Raw genomic sequence first — 12,352 nt, forward strand, 5'->3', positions numbered from 1 at the left:
CTCGTTCACATTCGTGACGTGTCATGACATGATTACAAAGTTTTCATGACAGTCTTATGAACTACCCCTTCAAGTAAAGTGTTACCAAATAAATAAACGCCAAGAGACTGTTATCTGGGAATGGAGGCGTGAAACTATAGTACCTCAGACCTGCAGTTCTACATATTTTTGCAATGAAATAACTGAAAGGACATTGCAGCAACTGTTTGTTTTATATAGTCTCAACAAGAGCCTGAAAAAATGTTAATGAACAAAAAGATAACCAAAAACTAAATGATCCTTTAAAGACAGCCAGACTCATGGTCTCTGTTTGTTTACCAATGCTTTAATGCATGTTTATTCTAAAAGTGGGGAAAAAGGCTTTGGCAGATTTAAGAACTCATTCATTCATTTTCCTCCGGCTTAGTCTCTGATTTATCAGAGGTCACCACAGCAGAATGAACCGCCAACTATTCCAACATATGTTTTACGCAGCGGATGACCTTTCAGTCGCAACCCAGTACTGGGAAATACCCATACGCTCTCAGATTCACACACACACACTCATACACTAAGGCCAATTTAGTTCACCCAATTCACCTATACCGCATGTCTTTGGACTGTGGGAGAAACCAGAGCACCCAGAGAAAACCCCCACCAGCACAGAGAGTACATAAACATGAACTCCACACAGAAATGCCAACTGACCCAGTCGGGACTCGAACCAGCAACCTTTTTGCTGTAAGGTGTCAGTGCTAACCCCTGAGCCAGTGGGCCGCCCCTTGAAACAAACTCATATTCCGAAAACTGTCATACATCCACCGAGTGCTGATTATTACTTTTGGAAGTCAGATTCTGGGAACGAATAGTCCGCCGCCTCCGCGAGCGCTTGTGTGTGTCTACCGAACGCTGTAACCGGTGGCGTGTAGACAAAACTGTCAGAGAGGGAACATTTTACTGCTATTTTTCAGCTCCATTACACCTACGTGGCCTTTCAAACCCCCTCAACAATCTCATCTTTCATCACAGAGCCCTTTGAGAAAGCTGGACCCAGTGTCCCAGGCAATAAAAAGCCAAACAAACACGTCATTAGTTTGTGTAATTCAAGCTCAGGCTTTCTGTCCAACTCAGAAAAGCATTATTAAATGCAAAAGGGTCGGGGGAGGGGGGAAGGGGTGTACGATACAATTCTGATAAAGTATCCCAGGAAACCCCTTGGCGGGATCATTTCTCTTTATGGGTGACGTCATCATTAGTTGCTGTGAGAGAGAAAGCCATTTCCCATGAAGGCTGCTCTATACTGTAGCAGGGCCTTTACTTTCTGCCCACACATGTTGTCACCGGCAGCTCCGGTATCATTTGTCCTCTATGATGTAATCAAGCTGCACTGAAAGCAATATCGTTCGCTCCGCAACTGTCAAGCAGGCAGACAGCGAGAATACCGAATGAAGCAATGAGCTTTATGACTCTGAGATGTCATGTTGGACAAGGAACAAGCGAAGAGGAGGGCAAATGAAAACGTGGAGATTAAAGACAGACAGTCATTCATCAGTATATAAACATATGTGAATGCTGGTATAGGATGTGTGGGATATATGGAACGGGTTAGTTTGAAAGCATAGTTCAATGAAAACAAAAGTGTTAAATGAAAAAATATTATTGCGAATCTTTTCTGTGTGAAGTTAAACAACATTTCAGTAAAAAAAACATATTTGTAAAGGATGCTTTCGATTTATCAAAATATATTTACTGTATAAAACAATCTTGCTGCCTTCATTTTTTTAATTATCTCAACTTGCATTTATATAACTTAAAAAAATGAGTTGAAACAAAGCAGCAACCTCCCGCTCTCCCTTGTGAAGCCTATACGGAAGTAACTGAAATTGCAATTCATCGACTCGCCTTTGGGGGCTGGCTTCAGGAACTCCAGATGTTCACTCACTGCAATGCTAAATACGATTATAGGTTCTGAGTGCCGATTTCGATTACTTTTCGATTAATCGCCCAGCCCTAGTTGAAACAACACAGTTCTTGAGATTTCACTGAGACAACTTGATTGTTTTATGCTCAATCCACTTAAATTTGTAAAAACTAATAAGTTAATCTAATCGATTGTGTGGACCCCAGCATTTTTTTCAGTGTAGAATGGTTTATATACATTAGCTCAACATATTACATTGCCATCATAGGGATAATTAACATGTTAAAGGCTAATATTTAAAAGCATTCCAAAGGAAAGTAGTTGTTTTAAATTTTACAAATATTTTACAGTGTTCCTCTTTTTACATTTTTGAACCAATTTTGGTATACATAAAACATTTCTTTCCAATCTTACCAATCTTAAACTTAACAACCCCAAATGTTTGAACAGTAGTACGCACTTTACAACTTTGTTGCCATGATAATATAAAGTCTACAGCCATAAAAGCCCAGATAAAACTTTCCAGTTCAATTAAAGCACAAGTTAAACAGGAAAACAAAGCAAGTGGTTCATAAAATGATGCTTCACAATGCTTTTATATCCATGACAAATTGGCCCAATTCTAAGTTATGTTTCAGTGCAAGTTGCATTTTCACTGTTGCTCTGATGACAAACATGCTGTCACAAACGCTGTTGATTGAGCTTAACTTGTACTAAACGCAGAATGTTATTTCAGTCTGCAACCAAAAGCTATTGAACAACTTAAAAAAAACTGAATAAAGCATGACAGAGGTTAGTTATCAAATGCTTCTGTTAGGAGAAAAAGTGGATGGATGGATGGATGGATGGAGGGATGGATGAATGGATGGATGGATGGATGGATGGATGGATGGATGGATGGATCAAAAACAGTAAATGGATGGATGGATTGATAAATGAATGGATGAAAAAATAATGGATGGATGGATGGATGGAAGAACAGTGGTAGTGAAAGTAATCAAAAAAAATCAACCTGGAAAAATGTTATCGATTATAGGTTCTAATCCCGATTTCGATTACTTTTCGATTAATCGCCCAGCCCTAACAACACAGTTCTTGAGATTTCATTGGGACAACTTGATTGTTTTATGCTCAATCCACTTAAATTTGTAAAAACTAATAAGTTAATTTATTTCCTTCATGTTGTCCCAACACAAATCGATTGTGTGGAACCCAGCATTTTTTACAGTGTAGAATGGTTTATATAAAACTAAAACTAATAGTTATCCAATGCTTTTGTTAGGAGAAAAAGTGGATGGATGGATGGATGGATGGATGGATGGATGGATGGATGGATGGATGGATGGATGGATGGATGGATGGATGGATCAAAAAACAGTGAATGGATGGATGGATTGATAAATGAATGGATGGAAAAATAATGGATGGATGGATGGATGGATGGAAGAACAGTGGATGGATAGATGGAAAAACAATGAATGGATGGATGGATGGATGGATGGATGAATTGATGGAAAAAAACAATGGATGGATGGAAAGAAGAACAATGAATGGATGAATGAATGGATGGAAAAAACAATTAATGGATGGATGGAAAATAATGAATAGATGGAAGGACAAATGGACAGATGCATTGACTGTTAAATAATGGATGGATGGATGGATGGATGTGTGGGTGGATGGATGGATGGATGGTGGGTAAATGGATGGAAAAACATAAAATAGATGGATGGATGGATGGATGGATGGATGGATGGGTGGGTGGGTGGGTGGATGGAGGAACATAAAATGGATGGATGGATGGATGGATTGTTAAAATAATGGATGGTTGGGTGGATGGATGGATGGATGGATGGATGGATGGATGGATGAAAAAACTGAATGGATAGATAGATGTAAAAACAATGAATGGATGGATGATTGATGGATGAATTGATGGGAAAAAATAATGGATGGATGGAAGGAAGAACAGAGAATGGATGGATGAATGGATGGGAAAACCAATGAATGGATGGATGGAAAATAATGAACAGATAGAAGGACAGACAGACAGATGAACAAATGAATGGATATGCATTGATTGTTAAATAACAGATGATGGATGGATGGATGGATGGATGAATGAATTGATTTATTGATTGATTGTTAAAATAATGCATGTATGGATGGATGGGTGGATGGAAAAATAATGGATGTATGTATGTATGGATGGATGGATAAACAGAAAATAGACAGATGGATGGATGGATGGCTGGCTGGCTGGCTGGCTGGCTGGATGGATGGATGAATGGATAGATGGTTGGATGGATGGATGGAAAAACAATGAATGGATGAATGGAAATAGTGAATAGATGGAAGGAAGGAAGGAAGGAAGGAAGGAAGGAAGGAAGGAAGGAAGGACAATCAATGGATGTATGTATGTATGTATGGATGGATGGATGGATGGATGGATGGATGGATGGATGGAAAAATAATGAATAGATGGAAGGAAGGAAGAACGGATGAACAAACGAACAGATGGATGGATGCATTGATTGTTAAGTAAGGAATGGATGGAAAAAAATTAATGGATGGATGGAAAAATAATGAATAGATGGAAGGAAGGAAGAACGGACGAACAAACGAACAGATGGATGGATGCATTGATTGTTAAGTGATGGATGGATGGATGGATGAATGGATAAATGGATGGATGGATGGATGGATGGATGGATGGATGGATAGATAGATAGATAGATAGATAGATAGATAGATAGATAGATAGATAGATAGATAGATAGATAGATAGATAGATAGATAGATAGATAGATAGATAGATAGATAGATAGATAGATAGATAGATAGATAGACAGGCAGGATAAACAATAATGATTCATAGCATGTTGTGTCTTGTAGTGGCCTATGACAGGGACTTAACAGATGGAAACCGCTAAGGAAATGTGTCACGTACAAAAGCTGACAAGACAGCAGATTGTCTAGGGAGAGCCTCAAGGTGGCTTCACGTACCGTTGACACACACACACACACAAACACATTTCAGACATGTGGGGCTCTGCTGGGAACCAGTGCTCGCTAATGAAGTGAGTATGTGAGAAAACATCACACACACAATTCCTACAAAGACATAATAGAAGCACTGCTGTCCACCTTTCGTCTGAGTGTTTCTGTGCTCACTTCCTGTCTGGACGCATGACATTTTCCATCGTCTGACCCCCTATTTTTACTTAGTCCTCCATGAAATTCTCAGCTGACTAATGATGACAAACCTGCACTACTTTTCCGAGGCATTTGTGAGTATCTTCTTTATCATCCCACCAAAGAAATATCCCAAATCAGAGCAGTATGAAGGAAAAGAGTTTTGGCACTTTGTCTAAACACAGCCGATCTTCCATTCAAACAGAGGAAGCCGGACCACTTTTGGGGATTAAAAACAAGGGCACGAGGGTTCACATTTCCCCTCCTCCTTTTCTCCAAATCTCCCTTGCTCTCGAAAGGAAAGCATACCCAGCTGTTTGACAAACATTACTAATGAGACTGAACAACTGCTTTTTCTTTTTTTACACACTTTCCACGCTATATAGAAGCCTGTGGGATATAGAGCATACATATTTTGAAGTCTTGCTCTCCCAGGAGAGAATGCAGTGAATCTATGGCAAAGCCAAGGACTCCAGAGAGAGTTATGGGGGAGGACGTTGCACTATTGCTGATCTGAGAGCAGTTGTGAGAACAGACAATTGGGTTCATGTCTAACAAAGTGTTCAAAACAAAAAGCCGCACAACCACTGATGAATGTCAAGGGCTGATTTGGCTGTTAAAATAAGCCACGATTAAAGTCTTAGTTCAATCAAATATTTCAATTATGTTATTAATTACTCATCCTCGTGTTGTTCCAAACCCTTGAGACTTTTAATCATCTTCCGAACTCAAATTAAGATATTTAGACGAAATCCGAGAGCTATCTCTTCCTTCGCATTCAAAAAACAACTACTTAAAACTACTTCTTTAAAATGAGCTGAAACAACACACAATTCTTGGAATTGTTTGGGACAACTTAAATGTTTTATATTCAATCAACTTAAAATTGTAAAAACTAATAAGTTAAATTAACTCCTTCATGTTGCGCCAGCACACATCGATTGTGTGCAACCCAGCGTTTTTTACAGTGAATACAGTGTGAAAATGCTGGGTTTAACACAATTCTTTCATGTTGTCCCAACACAAAATGACAACCCAGGCTCATTCTGAAAACAAACCGCTATAAAAACTTCTGGAGAGCGCCAAATACGTCCTTGGAAGTACGATTTTTTTTTTTTTTTTTGCGGTTTTTGTTTTTGCGAATCCATCAGAGGCCTCTGTGTACACTTTTTGAGATCTCAAATTTCTCTCGGGAGTGCCATTCGCGCCTGCTCTTCTTGCGTAAATCCACCAGAGGCCGCTGTCGACTGACTGACTGACTGACCCACCCTCTTCCTTCCCTAAACCCAACCGATAATGCTTTTAAAATGTTTTTAAAAGCACTGATTGACCTGGCGGGAAAGCCGTTCATAAGAAGGTAAGAGGTCAGCTGGAAAGCGCAAAAGAGAACGCCATGCGAAGTGCAGCCATACGTACTTCTGACTACATAATTCGCAATCTCCAGAGATGTATATAGGGCTACGTTTTCAGAATGAGCCTTTGTTGCAAATCGATTAAGCTAGATTAATTGTTTTTACAAATTTAAGTGGACTGAACATAAAATATTAAGTTGTCCCAAAAAAATGCGAGAATCGTGTTGATTCAGCTCATTTTAAATATGTAGTTTAAACAAGCATAAAAAAATGTTTTTTAGCGATGGTCCAGAGTGGTTCGAAGTCCACAAAAGGAACCACAAACATTGTCAAAACTTTCAATGTAACTTCCATGAATCATTCGAAGCTTCAAGAACACATTTGTCTGCCAAAAAAACGTTAAAAATTACTTTGTTCACCAATGTCTTTAATATCAGGTTGGAAGGCATGTTTATTGCGGACAATACAATGCTTGTTTTGAACTGCAGACTCTAATGGCAATATGTTGTGCTGTTCGTAATAAACACTCACCCTGACCTGATACAGGAGAGAAGGCAAACAAAAACATATTTCATAAAAGTGTTCTTGGAGCTTCTTATGATTCGTTGAAGTCATGTGCGATGTTATGACAATGTTTTAGGGACTTTTTCTGGACTTCAGGAATCATCGCTGTCTATAGGGGATAAGAGAGCTCTCAGATTTCATCTAAAATACAAAACAACCTCACAGCAATTCGTAACTTTTTTATTTAGTGGCTAATTCGTATGAATTTGTATGATCTCATTCGTACAGTTTAGCACAATTTGCTCATCCCCAATGATGGGTGGGTTTAGGAGTGGGGTGCCACGCCTCCTTTTTAAAATCGTACATTTTCATACGTATGAACTCGAATTTGTACAAATTAGCTACTTAACTGAAAAACGTAAAATTGTTACATTTCCTCGTGAGGTCAGGCTACTAAAATATCTTAATTTGTGTTCTGAAAATGAATGAAGATTCTCAAGGGACTGGAACGACATTAGGATGAGTAATTGATACTACTCATCTAGTATTTGTTCCTTTGCTGTATGCACTTCTTTCATTTTTAGACCACAAAATTCTGATATTTTGCAAGGGCTTGTCCATATAATTTCAGCATCCTGGTTTTTCTTGATACACAAACATACAACATGTTGTATATTCTTAGTGGTTTGGAAGCAGTGTAAACTAAATTTCATAAATATGTAACAATAATCCTGACCATACAGAAAAGTGCACACTTTTTTTTGTAACTCATCTATCCATCTGGAATCTGATAAAACTCAAAAAAGTAGAATATCTCCAGACCCGGTTGAAATTGCGACAAACAGATCAAAAAGCAAAACAGCACAGCAGATCAAAAAATAAAATAAATAAATAAATAAATAAATAAATAAATAAATGCATGTCTTGTATTTTGTGTTGCATTTAATCTAGTAACTTGTGTTTCCTTGATTCTAACAAAGTTTCACGAATGCACAAAACCATTGGACAACTTCAGATGTATTTAAATTAATTAATACATGAACTGTTTACCCAGAATAAAAGGTATGTGCACTGGACCACTTCTGTGGTGTGTTTGTATCTTTAAAAGCTTAAATGCTCTATTTGCTAATATATGAACAAGACAATTTGAGGTTAAAAAGAAAGAAAGAAGACAACAAAAGTATGTAAACAATTACTGAATGACAGAATATTTGGTTCACTGTTCAAATTGGGCTTGGAGTGTCAATCCCTTTAACTTGAACTGAAATATTCAAATATTCTATTTGATACGCACACTAGAAATAGGTCAGCTAATACGCTAATTGGTAACATTAACTATCTGAACTTTGTGTACAGTAGGCCAGATATATTTGCTTTCACTGACGCACACGATACTCTTTGGATCATTCTCAAATCATGATGGAGAATATGATCGTTAGGTTTTTATGCAGATTTATGAGGTTACTTTTGTTATTAAAGAAAGACATGCCAAACACACACAAACAAAATCAACTGTTGTTTGAATTGAGTCATTAATGAAAAATAGGATAACGGGAAATTTAAATTTTTATTTAATTTTCAATTAAATTGAAAAACACAAGGGGCGACATGGTGGCTCAGTGGTTAGCACTGTTGCCACACAGCAAGAAGGGTGCTGGTTCGAGTCCCAGCTTGGTCAGTTGGCATTTCCGTGTGGAACTTGAATGTTTTCCCCGTGTTTGCGTGGGTTTCCTACGAGTGCTTCGCTTACCACAGTCCAAAGATATGCGCTATAGGTAAATTAAATAAACTGAATAGGCCTTATAGTGGGCGGTTCATTCCGCTGTGGCGACCCCAGATTAATAAAGGGAAAAAGCCAAAAAGAAAATGAATGAATGGCCGTATAGTGTATGAGTGTGAATGAGTGCGTATGGATATTTCCCAGTACTGGGTTGCAGCTGGAAGGGCATCCGCTGTGTAAAACATATGCAGGATAAGTTGTCGATTCATTCCACTGTGGGGACCCCTGATTAATAAAGGGACTAAGCCGAAGGAAAATGAATGAATGAATGAAAAACACAAATAATATTATTCAATTCAGTACAAACTGATAAACGAACAAGGTTTTCAAAAAAAAAAAAAAAACGCCTTATATAATTTATGTATAACTAGTTTCTAGCATATGCTTTCATGAAATCTTATAAATGTTTAAACCCCAGAGCCCATCTTTTGTAGGAAATAGCGGGAAGTTGTACTCCAGCCATATATGGCCACTTCTTCAGGCCACCAAACTGAAGGGAGTTGTGACTTAAATCGCTGGAAAAAGGGGTGTGTGACTGAAGGTTTAATCATAAGTGACATCAAACACCCAAGTCACTGACCGGTTCCTCTGAATCATTAGTGAGTTGCACAAATATTCAAATACATGATGTTAATAAACTGTTCACTTTTTAAACAGGGTTACAAATCAATATAAAATTGTTATATTTTTCAAAAATTGATGCATCTAATAACCTAGTTGTGCAGTTAATGTTACCCAGGGGGGTATGGGGGGGATTGACCCCCCTAATTAACGCTTGATCCCCCCTGAAGGAGGTCAAAACAAGATGTATGAGGGGGTCAGTTCTTTAATACTGAGAATTATTTCACTCTGATCTGTATTTAAAATAAAATGTTAATAATTAAAATATTAGACAATTTAAATATACATCTGACCACCCCTATAACAGTTCAAACCATTGTTAATGCATAATTGCGTCAATCAGTCTATTCAAGAAAAAAGTTGAAAGCGTCAGATCTATAGACATTATAGCACCAATAGACATTATGTTCACAAGAACATGGCATCTATATTTAGCCAGAAATTAAAATCAAATTAGACTCATAGTTTGTCATTTAAGCTACACTCTAAAAAACGTTATTTATTTAACCCAATGGTTGAGTTAAACATATTTGTTGCTTTGGTAATGATGTATTTGCATTATAAAGTTTATGCTATAACGCAATAATATTGTTGTTGTTGTTTTTTTATCAAATTACCTCTCCGTGTCGTGTTTTTATATCCATTTCACCATCCAAGACCATCTTTTAGAAGCATTTGGATGTAGTTAAAATGTATTGTACATTGTGGACATTCAGTGAAGCCCCTGCTGGACAGTCTCTACAGCATACAGAGCTCCATATTCTGCTCCATCAACACATGATGTTCTGCTTGCACAGTTTATAACTGTCTGCACTTTGTTCTGTTTCTTCATTGTTTGTGATTGTTGATTTATTTTAACAAAAGTGTTTGGAACTAAAATGTAATGAAAAAAAGTATTTTCAATATTTTTGAATACTGTGTGATATTTATTTACACAATCATAATTATAAAATAATTAAAGTAGCAATAGTAATACCAGAATGGTAAAAAATATATATTTAATTGTAATAACCCAATGCACTGGGTTAAATTACTTACCCCAATGCATTGGGTTAAAATAACCCATAGTCGGGAAGGTGCTATAATAACCTATAGTTTTAACCCAGCTATTTTAACAGAGTACAGTAACATCTAAATTGGCTAATCAGAAAATACTGTAGGCCTGAAATATTCCACAAAACGCTGAAAACTTAAATACATGTTATTAATAAACTAGATGTCATTAAAAATTAATTCAGAAATGACTAAAGCATACACAAACTAACCGAAACAGTTGACCCCCATGATCGTCAATGTATAATTCGCACACTGATGTTACCTGCAGATAAGTGATCATTCAATTCTGTAATGAATGATGTGTTCCGATTTCCCAGATATTGGTTGCAGCTGGAAGGGCATCCGCTGTGTAAAACATATACTGGATAAGTTGGCGGTTCATTCCGCTGTGGCAACCCCAGAAAAATAAAGGGACTAAGCCGAAAGGAAAATGAATGAATGATCTTATGAAGCAAATATCCACCACTTAATGTTAAGTGAAGTGATTATAGTTGAGTAGAGCTAGCAAATGTTCAATCTGAGGTAGTTGATTTGTTTGACTGTCCTGTTTTTATATAATAAACTGTAACCGTGATCATTCATGCACCACATATGTATGTATGGCTTATTCGTGCATTATCCTCCAATAAAAAAATAATAACATATAGCAACTCTCTGAGTCATCTCTGCTAATGACAATGACCATACTTTTTAGAGGACACCCTAAACGTATCTGGCGTTCACGACGTCGCAGAAATGTTCTTTATCGTGATCCAGATGCGTCTTTCTCTATCTGTATCTCAGCATCAGGTTCGAGAAGGACGCAAGGTGAATAGGTAGCCAACTCACGTAATGTTTGGATGGATTCCTCCTCTTCTCCACATCCACCACTTTTACATCCAAAACTGTCCGGAACTGCATTGTGAAAACGGAGGCTTCGGAAGCACCGTTAGTGGTCAGAATAAACGGACAGGCAGTCACGAAGACGTCCGCGCGGAGAATATCGCCTCAGTGAATGCAAACGATTGTTGCCCCCTGGCCCGGCCGTTCACACAGTCCGTTTATTCCCCCTTGACGTAATGTAGATATGAATATCGAGTGATAAACGAGGCAAAACTTAAATCCCCCTGCAGGAAACGATCACCCGGGTATCCATTTCTCTCCTAGCGCAGAGCGGATTCTGTGACCGCCGCTTTCCAGCCAAATTCGAATTCGAATCGAGACACGTTCTAAAGTGACATTCTGGAATCCGGATCGACGCGTCATAAAAGAAACAAGCGCGTCTGTTTTGTAGTGTGTCTGAAGTCGGGGATTCTCCTCAAACGTGAGCGCGGCGCGCGTCATAAAGGCCGGAGCGCATTCACCGCGAAGTCCATTCGGCAGGAAGCGCGCGCACACACTGGGATATTTGGGCAATGGGGCTGGGCTTCTTGACAAGGGCTCTGTTGCAGTTTAAGAGCCTCTACAGGGGGAACAAAACGAGTGTTGTGTTCATATTATCATCTTACTTGGTAAATGAGACAATGGCTAGATTTGTACAGAGAATCGTTTGTTTGGTTCAGTTTGTGATGGAAAATAATGCAGTGAAATGTAGAATTTCAAGACTATATAGATAAGAACAGTCATGTTAAACTCTCCATAGATGTGAATGCATAGTCTTAATATGTGTGAGACGTTTTCAGAAGGTCTGCTGGCGGCGCGTATAAGTCATCATTTTAAAATGACTAACTACGGGGGTCGTGATTTGGGTTACTTATACATACTGGCGCTGGGCATAAATAGACCTGAACGCGGTATACAGATGTGCTCATCGCATGGACAGTGACGTCTCTATTTGTTCATAGTGACTTCTTCTGGTCATTGGGTGCAACTACAGTTTCAAAACAATCATTTAAAGGGATAGTTCACCCCCCCCCCCCAAAAAAATCATGTTAATAGAGTGGAGGAACTATGAAGTCACCTTGT

The 12,352-nt window shown here is 38.2% G+C and overlaps 1 protein-coding gene across 7 annotated transcripts in view; it reads right to left on the minus strand.

Moving 5' to 3' along the window:
* Positions 1-11,773, minus strand: part of sh3pxd2aa (SH3 and PX domains 2Aa) — a 181,724-nt gene extending 169,951 nt beyond the window's left edge. For all 7 annotated transcript variants that reach the window (XM_056456607.1, XM_056456605.1, XM_056456604.1 and 4 more), the window contains exon 1: positions 11,237-11,773. In XM_056456607.1, the coding sequence (XP_056312582.1) occupies positions 11,237-11,308 (72 nt within the window). In that variant the 5' untranslated portion in view covers positions 11,309-11,773. The remainder of the gene's footprint in view (positions 1-11,236) is intronic.
* Positions 11,774-12,352: the final 579 nt, after the last annotated feature.

The sequence above is a fragment of the Danio aesculapii genome, chromosome 1 (assembly GCF_903798145.1).
Source record: "Danio aesculapii chromosome 1, fDanAes4.1, whole genome shotgun sequence".
Lineage (NCBI taxonomy): Eukaryota > Metazoa > Chordata > Actinopteri > Cypriniformes > Danionidae > Danio > Danio aesculapii.